We start from the raw sequence: 19,338 nt of genomic DNA on the forward strand, positions 1-19,338 counted from the left end.
AATTACGAAATCTTCAAGCTCTAGACGACGAATGTTGGAAATAAATTGGAAGAAATGAAAAAATTGGCCGAAGTAGAGAAAAGAAGAGCCGAAATAGAGAAAAGAAGAGCCGAAATTGAGAGAAGGAGAGCCGAAATTGATGCTGAACTAATAAGGAAAGAAGCACAACTACAACGTGAAGAAGAGCTGAAATAGAGAAAAGAAGAGCCGAAATTGAGAGAAAGAGAGCCGAAATTGATGCTGAATTAATAAGGAAAGAAGCACAACTACAACGTGAACTGATTCAAGATTCTTCATATAAAAAGTCTACAATCTCTAGTGGTAGTGGCAAAAACATCATTGATTTGGAAGAAATGACGCTACAAGAAGAAGTTGCTGAATGGAAAATCGAAGAATATTTGACAAAAGGTTACATTCGGAAGCTTGATGTTACTGAAGCAGAGAAAGCTGGTCCTAGAACCTGGTATTTACCCCACTTTGGGGTAACTAATCCCTCTAAACCGAGCAAATTGAGACTGGTCTTCGATGCAGCGGCAAAATCGAATGGGGTCAGTCTTAATGATCATCTTCTACAAGGTGCAGACTTATTACAAAATCTGACATCAATTTTGTGGAAATTTCGACAGAAGAGAATCGCATTTTGCTCAGATATTCGAGACATGTTCCACCAAGTTTTCATTCGAGAAGAGGATTGCTCAGCCCAGCGCTTCTTCTGGCGAGGAATGGATAGGTCCAGACAACCTGATATTTATGAAATGAAGGTAATGACATTTGGAGCAACTTCCTCTCCCTCGATGGCACAATTCGTCAAAAATAGGAACGCTGAAGAATTTTCTTCGAAATTTCCAGAAGCAGCCAGGGCAATAATCGAGAAACATTATGTAGATGACTAGGTACCTGGATAGTGCAAAAACAAAAGAAGAAGCAATTCAACTGATTCTGGAAGTTATAAAAATCCATGAGAAAGCCGGATTTGAAAAAAGTAAATGGATAAGTAATTCTCAGGAAATGATTGAAAAATTCCTGTGAATCTTCGATCACCAAATCAGAAAAATCTTAGCACTTTTACTCAAAAACCTGAGAGAGTATTGGGACTCTGGTGGAATCCAGAAGCAGATAGTTTTACTTTTTCGCTGAACCATCAGGAATTGGACTCAAATATCTTGAACAGAACCAATATTCCCACGAAACGAGATGTTTTGAAGGTGGTCATGTCAGTATTTGACCCGTTAGATTTTTTGTCCCCACTGGTCGTGAAATTCAAAATTTTCATGCAGAACTTATGGGACGATGAGTTATCCACGGAAATGAACACAAGATGGAAACAACTCCTAGACGAACTGACAAAAATCAATGAAACGAGTTTACCTAGATGCTATGGAATCGGATTGTATGAAAGCAAACAAGTTGAACTACATGGTTTTTGTGACAGCAGTGAGAAAGCCTTTTCAGCTGTCGTTTATCTGAGATTTGAATACGATGATAAATTCAAATTGTCTTTCGTAAGTGCTAAATCAAGAGTGGTACCTATGAAACCGATTACCATACCCAGATTGGAGTTACAAGCCGCGGTTATGTTGAGCAGACTCATGAACACTATCAAAAACAACATTGAAATACATATTACTTCAACTCATTTATGGACAGACTCAAAAATTGTCTTGCACTGGATTTGTTCCAAATCTAAAAGATACAAAACTTTTGTATCGGTGAGGATTGCGGAAATTACAGACATCACTAACATATCTGACTGGCACTGGCTCCCTGGAGATGAGAATGTAGCAGATGAAAGTACCAGAGAAGATAATACCGCGAACAGAAACGAATGGCAGGGCCGAACTTTCTGAAACTTCCTGAATATTACTGGCCAAAAGAGACACAAGAAGAAATTGAAATTGAAATGAAGAAAGAAAAAATAATGACAGTTACATTAAAAGACCTGTATCTGCCAAATATCGAAAGATTCTCCAAATATGGAAGGTTAGTTAGAACAACTGCCTGGATGTTTCGCTTCATAAAAAATTGTAGAAAGGGTCCGAGGAATACTACGAATTTAGATGCGGAAGAGTTAGATGTTGCTGAGAAAGCTCTGATCAAGTATAGTCAGAAAGTCAGCTTCTTTCAAGAAATTTCAGTGTTGCGCAATGGAGAACCTGTTGAAAAATCAAGCCGAATATATACCCACATGCCAATACTTGACAAAAAAGGTATTTTGCGAATAAAAGGGAGACAAGAAAATGCTGAAGGCTTGAACTATTTTCAAAAACATCCAGCGATTCTTGATCCAAAACACCGTTTCACGAAACTTCTAATTGAGAGCTATCATATAAAATTTGGGCACCAGGGACAGGAAATTATTATGAATGAGCTGCGTCAGAAATTTTGGATTTTAAGAATGAGAAGTGCTGTCCGAAAATGCAAAAGTTTTTGTTTCTTCTGCAAGAAAAGGAAAATACAGCCCCACGTACCTGAAATGGGTCAGTTACCGGAGTGTCGTCTTCAAAGTTTTGTCAGGCCGTTTACTATCACTGGAATGGACTACTTCGGGCCGGTTTCCGTAACAGTTGGCAGGAAACATGAAAAACGCTATGTAGTACTATTTACCTGTATGAGCGTACGAGCTAATCATCTAGAAATGGCAAATTTCTCTGCTACAGACTCCGCTAGTATGGCGATCAGAAGATTTATAAGTCGACGTGGATGTCCGAGAGAAATTTACTCAGATAACGGTACGAACATGCATTCTGCCAATAGAGAATTAAGAGAAGCTGTCAAGGACATAGACGATACTGAAATTTTGGGTTTTTTTCCCTTAAGAACATTTCATGGAAATTCATTCCACCAGCATCTCCACATATGCTAGGAAGCTGGGAGAGGTTGGTGAGGTCGGTAAAACTGTTCTCAGCGTTACACTGAAAGAGAGACACCCCAAAGAAGAAGTGCTTATTACCCTGATTACGGAGGCGGAGAATATGATAAATAGCAGACCTTTATCATACATTTCAAATGATACTTCGGAACCGGAAAGCCTCACGCCAAATCATTTTTTAATGCACTGTTCAAATGGAGCTGCACCACCATTGGGAAAATTTGAGAAAGTCGAAGTTGACTTGAGAAAACAGTGGAGAGTATCTCAAGCCTTAGCGGATATATTTTGGAGGAGATGGCGGAAAGAATATTTACTTACACTGAATAAACAAATGAAGTGGTATGAGAAGGGGGACGACTTATCGGAGTTTTGAGATAATCATCTCAAATCCTCACAAATAATGTAGAAACGCTTAACAAGAGTGAAATTGTGCATTTCTTGTGGTACTCGTCATTGACGACACATTACAAAGGAATTTGTGGCCACTTGGGAAAATTGTAAATGTTTATAGGGGAAAAGATGATAAGATTAGAGTTGTGGACGTCAAAACAAAATCAGGAACCTATAAAAGGCCAGTTACAAAGATCTGTGAATTGATGAGTGGTAAAGGTTCCTAACGAAAATGAATACTAAGTCAAATGCAGTGCTTTCATCACGAGGGGGAGAATGTTGTTGCTTTTAATTAATTTGTTCACTTACTATGTTGAAATAATTGATCATGGTTTTTGTTGATTTTGACATTGACAATAATTTTAAAGATATAAAATAAAGTTATTGACTTGAAACGTTTGATTCCTGGTTTATTTCGACTTTGAATCAGAGGAATTCACAGTAGGACTGACTAGTCCGAACAACTTCGTTATTCGTTAGGTGAGTCTGTAGTATGGATATCTCTCTTCACGAAAAAGTCATCTATAGGATGCAGACAGAAAATTCAAACCTTGTTTGCAGTGATCTCGAAGTAGTATGTTGTGGAGCTAAGCTTATACATCGACTGTCTGATGGGATTCATCTAGTTTTCACCAAAATGCTGGAGAAGATTGTACAAGTTAGGTTTGGTTGGGTTAGGATAGGTCTAAAGTGAAGGGGTCTATTCGACTCTCCACCGCAACCCGCAAGGGTTTATTGTGGCTGACACCTATTCACACTCGACCAAATGAACCCAGCTTCTTAACGAAGCCGATTAGTTTGTATGGGGAGCAGTGGTGCACTCAGAAAATAATTATGGGGGGTGGCTGACCGGGGGGTCTCTGGGCCAACCAATGGAATTTTTTTTGAATTCCTTAGAACAACCGGTATTTCAAGGCATTACTTCAAGTCTTTTTCAGCTCTTTTTTTGCAAGTTTTGAGTAGGGACTATATAGGAATAAATGATAAAACCAGGAGATGAAATAAGATCTCAGGTTTTATTTTGATAAAACCTTTTTATATCAGCTGTTTTACAAATCAAACTTGAGTATTTTTGGTTTGTCAGTATGTATAATACACTGTCTGTGTCAACTGGAATTTCCCTGTGGATATTAAGATTAACAAAGCCCTTTAGCCTACTTTCAGACATCGTGTTGCTTAGGTAAGTCTTGATTCTCCGAGGAGTGGAAAAAGAGCGCTCTGCTATGCTGGTCGATAAAGGTATAGTGAAGTAAATCTTAAGTAGGATATTGATGCACGTTTAAGTTGTTGTTTTCCGAATCTCCTTCATAAACTTCAATCAACTTCAAAAACGCCTCTTTCATCTCTTTACTTTCTTCACTATTCTCTGTATAAGTATGAAGCAAGCAGTGAAACTCTTTCAAAATGTTTTTGTGCTTCGATGCAGGAAATAAAACTTCCAATCCAGGGGATAAATACGTTAATTCTATAAAATTGTTCTGTGCTTTCGGCTCAGACATTGCTACTCTGTGTCTGCCTCCTAACAATCCTTGGAACATTGTATTTTCATTCGATTCGACCATTTTTTGTGCCTCTTGAAACAAGACTGAAAACTCTTCATCAACTTTTTCTCTTATTGACTTCAGACTCTGAAGTATATAGTCAGCTTAGTTCAAAGCAGCCCAGAGATCCGTATCACTTGACTGTAGCTTTTGACACAATATCAAAGCGTAGCTGAGGAGCTTTTCGGTTGATACTAGAGCTACAATATACTCTGACTGACATATAGCTGCCAAAAGGACATCGGCCCCTGTAGATGTGTCCTTATCATCCCAACACTTGATTTCTTCTGAGGATGAAATGATAGGGTTGTACAGCTCCTTCATGACGAGGACAGCACCATGCCTTTGAACCCATCTGGTTGTGCAAGTCTGTTTAATGTGCTTACCGGAGTCGCCTTACGGCGACTCGTGGGGGCGGTCTCTGATTCTGTTTCGTCGGCCTTGGATGTTTGTCCCTTTCTCGGAACCTGGGGTCATCCATGTTCAACGCATCGTGTAGATCGCGGAACGCTGGATTTAAGTGCGATCTGATTCTATCGAATGTGCTTTCTGCATGTTCTCTCATATACAGTATCGCCTGACTCTTGTCAGGGTTGATACTGATCTTCCACAGGTTAGCCCACTCCTCCAATCTGTTTGCCTGTTGTTGTAGGTATCTCGTAACGAGTGCTTGACTCCTAGATCTCGCCAGCAGGGCCGTGTCGTCCGCGTAGAACGCCAACTTGTTAAAGTTGTTCTCTGGCTTGGGCACGTCTGCCGTGTATACGGAGTCAAGGTGTGGCGAAAGGACTGCACCTTGCGGGACTTCTGCCTCCAGTAGTCGAACTGTTGATAATTCGTCTCCTACTTTGCAGCGGCATCGCCTGTCAGCTAGAAAAGACTGAATTAATCTTACCATAGGTTTTGAGTATCCAAAATCGCTTATCTTGGACAGTAGCCCGTCATGCCAAACTCTGTCAAACGCCTTGGAGACATCTAAGAAGATAGCTCCGGTGTTGTATCCTTCGCCAAGGTTGAAGCCTTCTGTCGCAAAGTCCACTACCCTCAGGACTTGTAGCTCTGTTGAGTTTTCTGATCTAAAACCGAATTGTTCGTCGGGGAGGATCCCTAACTCTCTGGTTTGTTGTTCCAGTCTCTTCAGGATGACACGTTCTGCCACTTTGCTTACGGATGGCAGTAAGCTAATTGGCCGGTGGTTCGCTGGAAACAGGTGGTTCTTCTTGGGCTTTGGTATGTGGATTACCGTTGCCTCTTTGAACTGGTACGGGAAGTGTTGCAGTCTGAGTATAGCATTTATGATGTTGGTTATGGCTGCTATACCCTTTCGTGGCAGCACTTTCAGTGCTCGATTTGTTATATTGTCTGGGCCTGGTGCTTTCCGAGTGATAAGGCGTCTCAGAATGTCCTTCACTTCCTCAGGCGATGTCGGGGCCAGGGGTTGCGCATTATCTGTTCGTCGATTAAGCCTCCGTACCGTATTACTACGTGTCGCTTTAGCGTATATGTGTGGAAGTCCAGTCGGACTTCCTCTGAATATTTTGTACAGCGCCTCCAGCTGTCTTCGTCGTCGGCGTATATCGTGATTCCCTCACTGGTGAGCTTAGCTCTTGCGAAGTTTATTCGTCTTCTATTCAGCTCCCTGGACACATCTGTCCACTTTGTCTTATCGTGTAAGACGACCGGCGGAGGTTTAGACGGATCTACTGGGGGTTGAGTGGTAGTCCGGGTTCGTTGCGGTGGTCGGTGGTCCAGATGTTGTGACTCGGTACAGGTTTTTGGGCCGGGGTTGTGCGTGTTTAGGATTTCGGTACTTTCCGGGGCGCTGCTCTCAGGTATCCGCTATCTGTATCCCAGTGGGAAATCCTCTAGGATGTCCTGGATCGGCTCCGGTGGGTCTTCCATCGCTCCCAGGAGTCTGGCTGGGGGAAAGGGGAGCTTTTTCCTAGGTTTCCTTCGGGATCCTCCACGGGGGATCCATGGCGATGTGAGCGTGTCGATGGCATCGGTGTTGTTGCTGCTCATCGTCCTGGTCGCATATCGTCCTCGGAGTTGGTCGATTGGTGTAGTATTTATGAGGTTGTATAAGTGTAGGGAAGGGTATCGGTAGTGCAGGTTGTGTATGTTGCGTAGTATTCTTCTTTCGATCGTAAGGATGCGGTGGGACAGTCTCGGAGGAAGCGTACAGTATATTATTGCTTTGTAGTCGAGGACTGGTCTTATAAAGGTATTATAGGTATGAAGCAGAGTTCTACTGTCGCATCCCCCAAGCTTTCCTCTCAGAGCTTTTAGAAGGTTAGCTCTCTTCCGGACTTTGTCCAGTGTCTCTCTCAGGTCGATTTTCCAGTTGAGGGTCCTCGTGAAGGTGACCCCTAAGTAGGAAATCGAGTCCTGGAGTATGAGGTTTTCCCCCAAAAGTCTGAGATTCAAGTTGTCCGGGTTTAGTTTGGGACGGGTAGAGGTGTTGAATGTCGGAAGAGGATTGTTTGGGTTTTTGTGGAGTTGATTTTGATACGCCATTTGTTGCACCACAGCTCGAAATGGTCGATCATGTTTTGGGCTTGAATTTGCATGCGGCGGGTGTTGGGGGCGGAGGAGTATAGGATGGTGTCATCGGCGTATTGGAGGATTTTATGGGTTGTGGGAACATCATGTGCATAGATGAGGAATAGGGAAGGGGCGAGGACTGATCCCTGGGGGACTCCGGCTTTTGGGGAGAAAGGGGTGGATAAGGCTTCACCGACTTTGACGCGGATATGTCGTTTGGATAAGTAGGAAGCTACTAGTCGGATAAAATGATGAGGCAGATTGATTTGGATAAGCTTCCAGATCAGGCTCGCTTGCCAGACCTTGTCGAAAGCCTTTTGGATGTCTAGGGAGATTGCAATGGTGCAAAAAGATGCGTTGATATTTTGGGTTATGTGGGTGTGTAGTTCGACTAGTGCGTTCTGGGTAGAATGTTCGGTCCTGAAACCATGTTGATAGGGAAGGATAATGTTGTGGAGTGTGAGGAAGTCGTTCAAACGGTTAGTCATCAATCGTTTCAGCAGTTTTCCAAGGCAGCTAAGCAAGCTGATGGGTCTGTAGGAGTCGGGATTAGTAGGATCCTTGTGGGGTTTAGGGATTAGAATTGTGTTAGCCTGTTTCCAGGCGTTTGGAAAGTAGGCGTGTGCGAGACACGCATCTAGGATGTGTTTGATGAATGGGATTGCTGAGGCGGGGAGGTTTTTCAGAACACGGCGGTTAACCGAGTCTGGTCCAGGAGCGGTATTTCTACCACTGTGGATGGTGTTGAGGATGTCTTCCTCGCTGAATGGGGATCTTAAGGGACTGTTGGCGTCGAGGGGGATTTGACCTGGGTGCCTGCCCAACTGCCCCTGTTGGTGAATAAAGTTAAGAAATAGGTTATCGAAGTGTGGGTCTTTAGGAAGACGGAAGGTTTTTTCGAGATTTTCACGGAAGGCTTCGGCTTTGTCGGGAGGGGTGGAAATGATGTTACCGTCAATCACCAGGTGACTGTCGGTTTTCCGTTTTTGTCCTGTCCTTTGAATTTGTTCCAGAAAGCCATTCCATCTCGGTAATCTAGTTTTTTAGTCTCCTCTATCCACCTTTTCTGGGTGAATTGGTTGATGAGAAGGCGTATACGAGCGTTAAGACGGTTCCACTCGGTTTTAAGGACAGGATCCCTGGTACGGACGAAGGTTCTATATAGTTTGCGTTTATTTTTGATGAGGTTAATGAGGTGAGGGGGAAGTGGGGATTGATCTATTCGTCGGGTGGTAGTAGGAGTGGATAAGTCGTCGGACTCTGTGATAATTTTTTGGATTGATTCAATTTGGGAGTCGATTTGTCTGGAGTGGTTAAGTGGAGGATTGTCAAGAGTAGATAGTTTTTGGTTAACGAGAAGTTGGAAATGTTTGACGTCTGTGTGTCTATGGTTTTTGTATGTGATGGTTTCAGGAGTGGAAGGAGTAGGGAAGTTTAAGGAGGTTTTGATTATCAGGGGGAGATGATCCGACGTGATAGTGTCTCCGATATTGGCCAGTTCATCGACCGTCTCTGTCAGGCTCTCAGAGAACAAGATGTGGTCGATGATGGAGGCACCCCGGTGACTCAGAAACGTCGGGTCGGGGCAGGGAATTCTATAAAGGTTGTATTCTAGAAGTAGGTTGGCTAGTAGACGGCCGTTGGCATTGGAGTTGGAATCTCCAAATTGGGTGTGGCGAGAGTTGAAATCGCCTATTAGGGAGAGAAGATGCATATTCAATAAAGTCTCTGGAAAGAGTTTGTGTTGGATGATTGAAATGGGCTATGATAGTTATGTTGCCGGTGTTAGATAGGAGATCTATCGCTAGGCAGTCAAGTTCGGATAGGTTAGGAGGAAGAGTGTGTTGTTTGTGGGTAAGTCCTCGTTCTGTTAGGATAGCTATGCCTCGAGAGTGAGGGTCTTTTGGACGGTGGGTTGTATTGAAGCCGGAGAAGTTGGGAGGATTTTTGGTAAGTGTATCGGTAATACATAGGATATGGATTTTATGGATATGGAGCAGTGTTTTGGTGTGGTATCTTTTTCTGTCGAGGCCCTGGGTGTTTACTGTACCGAGGATTAAACGCCCATTATTCCGTATTATTTAAGCTTCAGCCATCTAGTTCAGCCATCAAATCGGTGAACGTATAGTCCACTTTATTGCCACTAGCCGTGGCGAAGAGTGAGTGTCCCAAGATGGTTTTACATAGCTCGTTGATGAGAGCTAAGATTTCGGATCTCATGGTGGGCATGAGATTGAGAAGGAGTGTTGTCTGGATTTTTATAACAGCTTGGACTTGCTGGGAGATGGGAGAAATGGATTTGGGGGTTTCGATGGTGATAGGGGCTACCTCTTTGGGGTTTTCTGGAGTTTTAACCCTTTTGGGGCATTTTAGCGAAAAGGCTGGATGGTCGCCTTCGCAGTTGGGGCATTTAGGATATGAGGTTTTGGTGCATTTTACTGCAGGATGTGCCTCACCACAGTGGGGACATTTGGTTTTATGGGTGGGGCATTCAGCGGCCGAATGTCCCGTTTCACTGCGAATACTGCAGTATTTTGGGATGGGGGGTAATGGATTAATGTTTGAGGCCTCACACTCATGCGTTCGGCCGTAGATATTGACACCGTGTGTCAGGCATCCGGTGTATTGTTCCTTATTCGCGGTGATGACGCGAATAAGGGGGGTGGGTTTAGATGTTTTTTTGGAGGTTATCCTCCAGATCTTAATGATCTCAATTTTTGCGGCATCCAGGAAGCCACTTATTTCCTCGATCGTGAAGTCGAGGTGTACACCCCTTACCACGAACGATAGGTGCGGCTCCCTCGGAGCCGTTGGTTGTGGGCTTCGTGGTCTTAAATCGACCACTTTGAAGGATATGTGACCGGTGCGGTCACGAAGTTGTTTTTGGAGCTGTTCCGCGGATTTGGAACAGTTGGTTGTTTTTAGTAGGGCGGTTTTATTGAAATTGACTTTTAATTCCGTGATCTGTCCACGGAGGAATTCGTTGGTATTCCAAGAAGTTAAATAGAGCCCTTTGATTGGCTAGGTTATCGGGGATTTTCCGGATGTTAAAAAGATTGTGTCTTGATGTCTGAACTAGTGTGGATGTTGGAGGGGGGGTAATTGGTGGTTCGCGCTCGGGAGACGAGCCGGAAAAGGATGGAGAAGGATTAGTGAAAGGAATTTGCCTGCGTTTAGATTGGCGAGTTTGTCTCGCCATATTTTTGTTTGTTAGAAAATAAGTATTTGATTGAATTCAACCTTGAGTTTTGGTGATCATTTGAAAGTAGCACCCCCAGGTGCTGATTTGGGAGATAGCGGCACCTTCGCCTTTTGGATTAGGCTCTGGTGTCTCTATCGGAAGAGTTTGATTATAATAATCAGTGACTCCTCACGCCGGTAGACACTTATGAGGTAATCCTCTGGGTTTAGGTACTCACTTCACTTCACTTTGAATTCACTTCACTTCACTAAATTTCACTTAGGTAAACTGGTTGAGGTATCGACCTTTGCAGTTCGAGCTCTACCACATAGAATGCTTTGGCATGCGAAACGGTCTATATTTATACTTTAGCGGCGCGCGCGCGTAAGCTCCGCCTACCGGCTATCCCTTCTTTGTTCTCTCCTAATTGGCTAATCTCCGTAATATGTATTGGATGTTGGTAACACCCCTTCAACAGTGTTTCTCCAAGTACCTCACCAGTCGTTGACTCTAGAGGCACAAACTGCAAAAACTTTTCATTATTCTTATAACCATCCTATGTGTTATGAGAAACATACCTCACAAATAATGAAACCGGTTCTTGTGTCAACACATCTGTAGTCTCATCAGCTAACATACTGAAAAAAGTAGCATCTTTAACGTTTTTGACTATGTGACTTTTCATTACTTTGTCACAAGCATCAATTATTGGTTCTGGATGTTCCAGCTTATACAGCGTGACTCACGGTGGATGGTAGGTTAGACGTTTCTGGAAAACGCAAAGCATGATTTTTTGAAAATTTCACCTCTCACATTTCTTTACCTGTTCTATCGATCTGAAATATTTTCAGCATTGCGGCGTTGCCACTTCCATCAAAAAGTCCTAGCAACTTTATTTTTTCAAATGAAACACCCCGTATATTAATACATTTTTGGAATCGCTCTGGTATTTTAATACTATAGTCTATTTCAAAAGAGTGTAGAGTAATAAAATCTCATTAAGTATTCAAAAGCGCTACAGGGTGATCCGTCAATAAATTCTGTCACTTCCCTAGTCCGCATTGCAAAATTATGTCGTTTCATAAAGAGCAGGTAGGTATCACCCTGTTTTAAGGGATTTGTCCATTGTTATCGACGGATAAATACTGAGCCAGAGGCGCGCTAGTGGGATAATTGCCAAAAGAATATGCATTCATAAAAATTATATTAAAGGAAATAAAAATTTAATACAGCAGAACAGTGTTATTAAAAAAATATAAAATGTAACAATAAAATATATACGAACCGAAATCGGGAAATACTCACAAACACACACGAACGAACTTTACGTATTGAAACACTTGTGGGGACTTTAAATCAATTTATTCACAAAAACGACAAGAACTTTACTGGATACGTTATTACAATTTGACACTTGAACAATACTAAAACTGTGAACTTCCCTTAACGTTTAACAACACTCTATTTATACCCTAATTGAATGTTCTAGAGATTACTAGGTACAATTTTCGAGAACCTTCCGAGAAAATAATTATTCAGACTACCCTTAATTCTAAACCCTAACCTAAGCAAAAGTGTCACTGTCACTGATACACTGGTCTCTGTCCAGATTGCTTATCCCGCTACAGTATATTTACAATTCAATTAAATTATTCTACATCAGTATAGTCTTCATCCGAAGAACTGTCATCATCCCCTGGTGTTATAATTATAGGGTCAACCACCTGATCGACCAAGTTGTCCAGTTCCCACATTTTATCTTCCTCTTTTAAAACATGCTGGATTGCTTTTTGCCAGTTTTCTGATGTGATTTCCATAATGGCTTGATCAAACAATACCTTGACATCTTTCATTTTAAATGTGGTATTGTGCCTTGCAACATATCCTTTAACTTGTGCCCATATAAGTTCTATAGGATTTAATTCGCAATGATATGGCGGTAGGCGCAGCACAGTTACTTTATACTTTTCTGCTACATCTTCTACGGCATATTTCATGAAGCGAGATTTATGTTGTTTTACTATGGCTAGTAGTTCCTTCTTTACTGAATTCGTCTCAAACTGAATACCTTTATTTGACAGCCAGTTAATAATTTCTTGCTTTCTCCAAGCTGAAGTTGGTACCTTCTCTAAGCGCCTTGAATGGTAGCTTGCATTATCCATAACCACGACCGAATCAGCTGAAAGAAATTTTAACATTTCCCCGAAGTAGTCTTCGAAGACATCCGAATTCATGTCCTCATGATAATCTCCCGTCCGGCACGACTCAAAGCTTAACAAACCTTCTTTTAAAAATCCGTCTTCGCTTCCAATGTGAGCAATTATAAGCCTCTTCCCTTTTCCCGAAGGCACTTTAATACCCGTCGAAAGGCCTTCTATGAAAGCTTGGCGAGAACTTGTTATATTTTTATCTTGCCACATTTTTTTGACTATATAACCTTCGTTTATCCACGTCTCATCAAGATAAAAAATTTTCTTTTGCTCTCTGCGGTACTGCTTTTTAGTTGTCAAATATTTTCGTCTCCAGCAAAAAATTTCATCACTTTCCAGTAATAGTGCCTTTCGATTGTGCTTTTCCCAGGCAAAATTCATACTTTTTAAAGTTTTCCATAAAAGTTTTCTGGATATCAAAGGAATATCGTTATCTTGGCTTATCTCGATAAATATTTTTTCAAGAGTGGGTATTTCCTTTTTAAAATAAAACGAATGAACTTTTCTTCGAATGTCACATTTGGTGTCTTCATCTAAGATTTTTATTGGTCTTCCTGATTTTCTCTTGCATGGACTTACCTGGCCTGATATCTTTCTTTCTCGCAATAATTTAAAAATCGTGGACTGTCCAATTCCAGTCATTCGGGCACATCGCTCAACACTTTCTTGCACAGACAAACTAGGGTGATCGTGTTTTATGCAATCATATACATTTAAAATTATAACTTTTTCGCAAACAGATAGCGGAGAATTTTTTACACTTCTTTTCTTTGGAGTAAATGTCCCCATTTTATAACTTTTTCACTATTTCTATATCACAATATCACTGTACGTTTAATTGGTGTAGTAACAATTACTATTATAACTCGAATGTTTAAGACACCATTACAATATATTTAAACCCTTTTTCTTAATTACCTGGGTTTAATAGGTATTGCATGATTGGTGGGCAGGGTCAAAAAGGGATTATTATAATGACATGGCACCTCGGAACTAAGTGTTAACCCTTTTTTGAGAAATCATGCTCAAGTATATGAACCCAAATTGCATATTAAATAAGTTTACAAGAACCACTAAAATTAATCTTAATCTTTTTTTAAGAAATTTTACTTACCTAAATACATGTAGGTACTTAGTTTTAGACCAAATTACTTCCCAAAAATGGCCTTTTATTATTATCTATGTCTGTAATTTTTAATTTACTTTAATTATTAAGTTTAATAATCCTAAGATTTGCCTACGCCCATGGACGACAACGAAATTCAGGCAAATTTTATGACACTTCATGATTTATTACTCTACACTCTTTTGAAATAGACTATATACCTATCTCTATCTGTTTTTGAGATAAAAAATAAATTTTGCTAAATATGGTTCAAAACATAGCCTCAATAGAAATTAAGTACATCAGTACTCTCAATTCATGGAAAGTTGATATCTTGACGATAGTTTGGACTGACTCGAAATATTCATATAACACCAAGAAATCGACTCCATATCATACAGGGCGTGCTAAAATTACTATTATTTCCATTGTGCATAAAAGTAGTCGAAAGTTCATTTTTTCAAATGAAACCCCCTGTATATTACTCGATAAATTGGAAGATGGTGAAAAATGCTTCAAGATGATATACATGTCCCTATACCTAAACCGGCAAGTTTTCTTAATAAAGCCGTTTTTGTGGAAAAATAGTTATTCACGTTTTACCTACAAGTGTTGAAAGTGGCATTTTATTTTGTGAGTGGGGATTATTGCAAAACGAGCGTCAGCAAGTGGAGCAAACTCACGAGCTAAATAAAATCACTTTTAACAAATGTATCATACAAATTTTTTTGTATAACGTTACTGCTGATAATAAAAAATATTATAGGTTTCATGGGATTTGAACACACGATCTTTGGATTACAAGGCATATATTACAACTACATACTTTTGTAACGCTCTCGTCAAGCATTCATCAGCTTAATCTCCAAGTCAAGCCGCGTAAAGAAGTTTTACTTCAAAAAAATCTACACAGTTCGTCCTGAGTTTTTACCTTCACCATTTCGCTGATAATTTATATCAGAGCATAATTCTGAACAACTTATTCATTTATGCATTAACGGCATTGCCTATTTTCACAAAATAATTGAAAAATTACACGTTTCTTTGAAGGTGGTTGACAATGTTTCGTGTTGTATTTCATCAGTTCGGACTTCCATTGTCTAATATAATATAAATTGATATGACAAACACGAAAAGAATTAAAAAGATCAACCAAAAATAACAATTCAATTAAACAAAAAACTAAAATTACAAAAAAATAACATACAAGCAACAATAAAAAAATTAAAAATTGAAGTATTAATGAGAGCTGGAAATTATAAAAAAAGAGAAATTAAAATTGAAAGAATTCAAACCAAGTTATGTCACGACGTTTCGGTTGTTAGTATCCACAATCGTGTTTGGGTGATAACTGACTATTTAAAGGTCATTCGAGTGCTTTCACCTATCCCCTTTTCCCTCTCTCCGCTTCATTGGTTTTAGCGGGAGATGACCGTTTGGCGGGAGTTGGTCGTTTTTCCCTTGATTAGAGCTTTCCATATGTTACGTATCTCTAAGCTAGCTTGACTAAATGCGTTGTTGGACAAGATATACTTCCCTATATCAGAGGATTATCGGAAAGGATAAGAAGGATTGGGTCCAACTATAACATGATCTGGGAACAATATTCGTAGCAGCCTCACAAAAATCAGGCCACCAACGCGGACTGCGATTCCAACAATTGCATTTACCGAATACCCTACGACTACGGAGAATCATATATCGGTGAAACTAAGAGGCCATTGAATGTTCGCATTGCTAACCACAAGAAACACACATAGCGAGGAGAAACCAGCAAATCCGGAATAGCAGAGCATGTTTGGACTCATCAACATAATATCAAGTAGGCTCAAGCTGAAATCATCCACAAAGAGGAACATTGGTTCAGGAGAAAATTCAAGGAAGCCGCGTATATATGTTGTCCAACAACGCATTTAGTCAAGCTAGCGTAGAGATACGTAACATATGGAAACCTCTAATCAAGCGGAAAACGACTAACTCCCTCTAAACTATCAGCTAGATGTAAGGAAAAAATATATAAAAAAAGGGCAAAAATAAACCAATCAATTACATTCTTTTTACAGCCTTTTTGAATGATTCTGAAAAATACCTAATTGATCAGTATCTTAACCCTCAACTGGTAAAGGATAATTGCAAAATGGTAAATTTTCAAAATCAATGAATCCATCTAATCCTTGAGCTAGTCAAACTGTATGTATTGCCCTAACGGCAATGTACTACTGAGCTATCGATGATAGTTCTTTTCAATCAGTCTCTCAGACGGCTCAGTACGGTTAATATGAAAATTGTAAAACAAGTGTAGGCATGGCGGCATGGCCGCAAAATCACTGCAGATAACTGGTTTTCGTCTGTAGAATTAGCAGGTATCTTGTTGAAAAATAAGCTTACCTATTGAAAATTTATTTGCGGGAAATCAAAATTTTGCTTTGGAGAATCAAAAAGTGTGTTTTTTATGTCACAAAACTACCCACCGAATGACATAATATTTATGTGTGAACTGTAGAAAGCCAGTATGTCTACAGTGTTCCAAGCCAAAATGTAAGAGTTACACAAATAATTAATAAGTTTGGCATTCGCGGAAACATTTTTAGAGAAGCGTTTCAAAAGTTTTTTGTGAGTATTCGTTTCTTCATGGCTTGTTTTTGTGATAATCAACCAAGTTCATTACATTTGAAATGTATATTCTTTTTTTGACTGTGAAATAGAACATGTAGATTTTTCAGTATTTTATTTAATTTATTGACATTTCAGTTCATATTTTTTTCTATTGAATAAAATAATCAAGATGGAGTAGTAGAAAGCCAAAAACTTTCTTTTCCAAAAATTATTCACTCCTAAAAATATAACCCCTTCAATTCAAATAAGATTCCTCTTGGCTGGGATTGAATCATATAGGTTAATGAATGTCATTACGATGTCATCGATGACATAAGCAGATCAAGCTTATTTCGTGACATTGAAAATCGTAATTCAATAATGCATTGTGTGTATTTTCTATAATGTTATCCAATTTGGTACTGAAGAGCCTTGGGGCAAGTGTCTTAAGGCTAAACATCGATGTATACCAGTGAGGATGACAGTGTTCCATGTAAGTGCAATTTGTTACCATTCATTCAAAGTAGAACTCCTGTGACGGATATCTGATTTTTATTCCACAACGAGTGTTTGAAATACAAACTGAGTAGAGAAAAATATCTTCTGTGTAATTCAGTGTTCATATAGAAGTATTTGTTTCGAAATAATTTTTTTCTTTCGTGTAATTCAATGTTCATATGAAAGTAGCTGTTTCAGTAGGACTTTCTTTCAGTTTGTGTCTGAAAGTTACTTCTTGGCATGATCTACACATCCATGAATATTTTCCATATTTTCAAATTGATTACTTCCTTTCTTTCTTTGGAAGATTTCCTCATCTCTTTTTTTGTATCAAGATGGAGTAGTAGAAAGCCAAAAACTTTCTTTCCCAAACAATAATATAGTATTCCTGAAGGGGTGTCTGAAAAACTGTAGGTAAAACTTGCACATTGATGTATTTCATGAAATTAGTAGTGAAGTCGATCCATTGTAGTTTTCGTTGAAGAACAAAATACTTGTTTCAATTTTCAATATCAGAAATGCAACTTATAAAAAATCAATATACTCCGTACTCTTTCTCATTACTATTCAATGGTTTATTCGTTCGTTAATTCATTTTCTTCCCCTTCGAACAAACTTATCGAACACCCTAAATAAAATTACAAAGAGTTTCTTTCCATTTTCAATGAAAATAACATTCAGAAAACGAAGGGACGCCTGCTAAAGTTGCCTCAGGCATAAATAGAAGCAGACACAAATCGTTCGTGTGGTTATTTTTAGCAGACAAAGTGAACGTGCTGTTGTTTTAGTGAGCAAAGAAATCGATTTGATGAACTTCGTTGTAAAAACAGGATTGTAGATATAATCCAGTCATTTTAAGTTTTAGTTGCAAAAAGTTCCTACTGAGATGAATTTTCGTGTACACCTTCATTGATTTGACTCTAGACTTCTTCAAAGATTATCTGGCAAATAGAACACAAAGAACTAAAATTGGAAATGAATTGAGTTCTGAGTCTACAGACAAGATGTGAGTTCCCCAAGGAACTGTACTCAGGCCTATATTGTTAAAAATATATTTAAATAGTATCTCCAGAATACGTAATTTGGAAGGTCAATGGATCTGCTATGCTAGTGATGCAGCTTTCGTCATTACTAGAGAAATTTGGGAAGAAGTCCGCAAAAAAACAGAGACAAATTTGCAAAAAATTAAAATAGGGTTGGATTTTAATTTACTCAGCTTATACAATATATCGGCAAAACAAAATATATCACATTCTCTCCGACTATCACAGACCAAACCAGAATCAATATTAAATTACCTATTCTCTATAGATTGATCTATAGAGAGAATAACGGAATGATTTTTAAATTTTTTTATTTCATGTGAATATTACTGGAGTTTTTTTTCCCCAACACCAAATCGTTATTTTCAACACCTCGACACGTGTTTCGATCACCAAGTGATCATCTTCAAAGACGAAGATTAAACTGGAAACTAACGCGAAGCTAACGCTATTTATGCTATATAGATATTTCATACAGGTAAACCATCCAGGTGTACCACCCATACAGGTATACCAACCTAAATTAATTTTACAATTTTGCCTCATCTATTATTTTGCAATATATGTTTTTGTTATAGCTGTATATTAAACAATTTTCAGCTATATAAAACTTAATTTCACAATATTGCCTATCTGAATTTATTTTTGCAATCTTTCCTTATGTAGTAATCAGTAACCCAACAACATTATTTTAACAAGCTATATAGTATGCTCTTTGGTATAGGTTCGTCATCGTTATTCATAATGTTATTGTATTTACTTATTTCTATACCCTCATAGGCATCTAGTTGCTTGTTGTTGTTAACTTGTCTAACTAATCTTAATGATCTGAAGTCTATGGAATGGTTTTGTTGCAAAATATGATGGGCGACTGCTGATTTTTCAGGTCTTCCATATTTTAAGTGTGCTATGTGTTCCTTATATCTTACTTCAATAGATCTTTTTGTCTGTCCATAATATTTTGCATCGCAGTCCTTACATTCAATTTCATAAATTCCAGGCTTCTCCGAATTCTCGACTTTGTCTTTTGGACTTCCCAAAAGGCTCTGTAGTGTAAGACTTGTTTTAAAACCACCTTCATACCCAGTTCCTTGAAAATTTTTCCAAAGTTCTTCGTATATTGGTGGTATAGAACTGAGATGTATCCATCTTGGTTTTTGTCCTTTATGAGAGTCGAGATTTTGTTCATTCTCAACCTAAGCTTCTTCTTCCTTATTATGTCTTCTACGATACCCCTCGAGAAACCGTTAGTGGCTGCTATTTCCTGTATTGTACGTCTTTCTTTTGTGAACCTCTCATGTGTTAGAGGGAAAGTCAAAAGACGATGCACTAAAAAATTCAACCCAGCACGTTTATGCTGTC

The 19,338-nt window shown here is 39.3% G+C and overlaps 1 protein-coding gene across 1 annotated transcript; it reads left to right on the forward strand.

Moving 5' to 3' along the window:
* The first annotated feature begins 353 nt into the window (after positions 1 to 353).
* Positions 354 to 893, forward strand: LOC141487516 (uncharacterized). Its single transcript, XM_074186594.1, has one exon. The coding sequence runs from the start codon at positions 354 to 356 to the stop codon at positions 891 to 893; it is 540 nt and encodes a 179-aa protein (XP_074042695.1).
* The last annotated feature ends 18,445 nt before the right edge of the window (positions 894 to 19,338 follow it).

The sequence above is a fragment of the Leptinotarsa decemlineata genome, unplaced genomic scaffold, assembly GCF_025532065.1.
Source record: "Leptinotarsa decemlineata unplaced genomic scaffold, Ldec_3_MD MMD2_P_RNA_scaffold_4, whole genome shotgun sequence".
NCBI classification, from domain to species: Eukaryota; Metazoa; Arthropoda; class Insecta; order Coleoptera; family Chrysomelidae; genus Leptinotarsa; species Leptinotarsa decemlineata.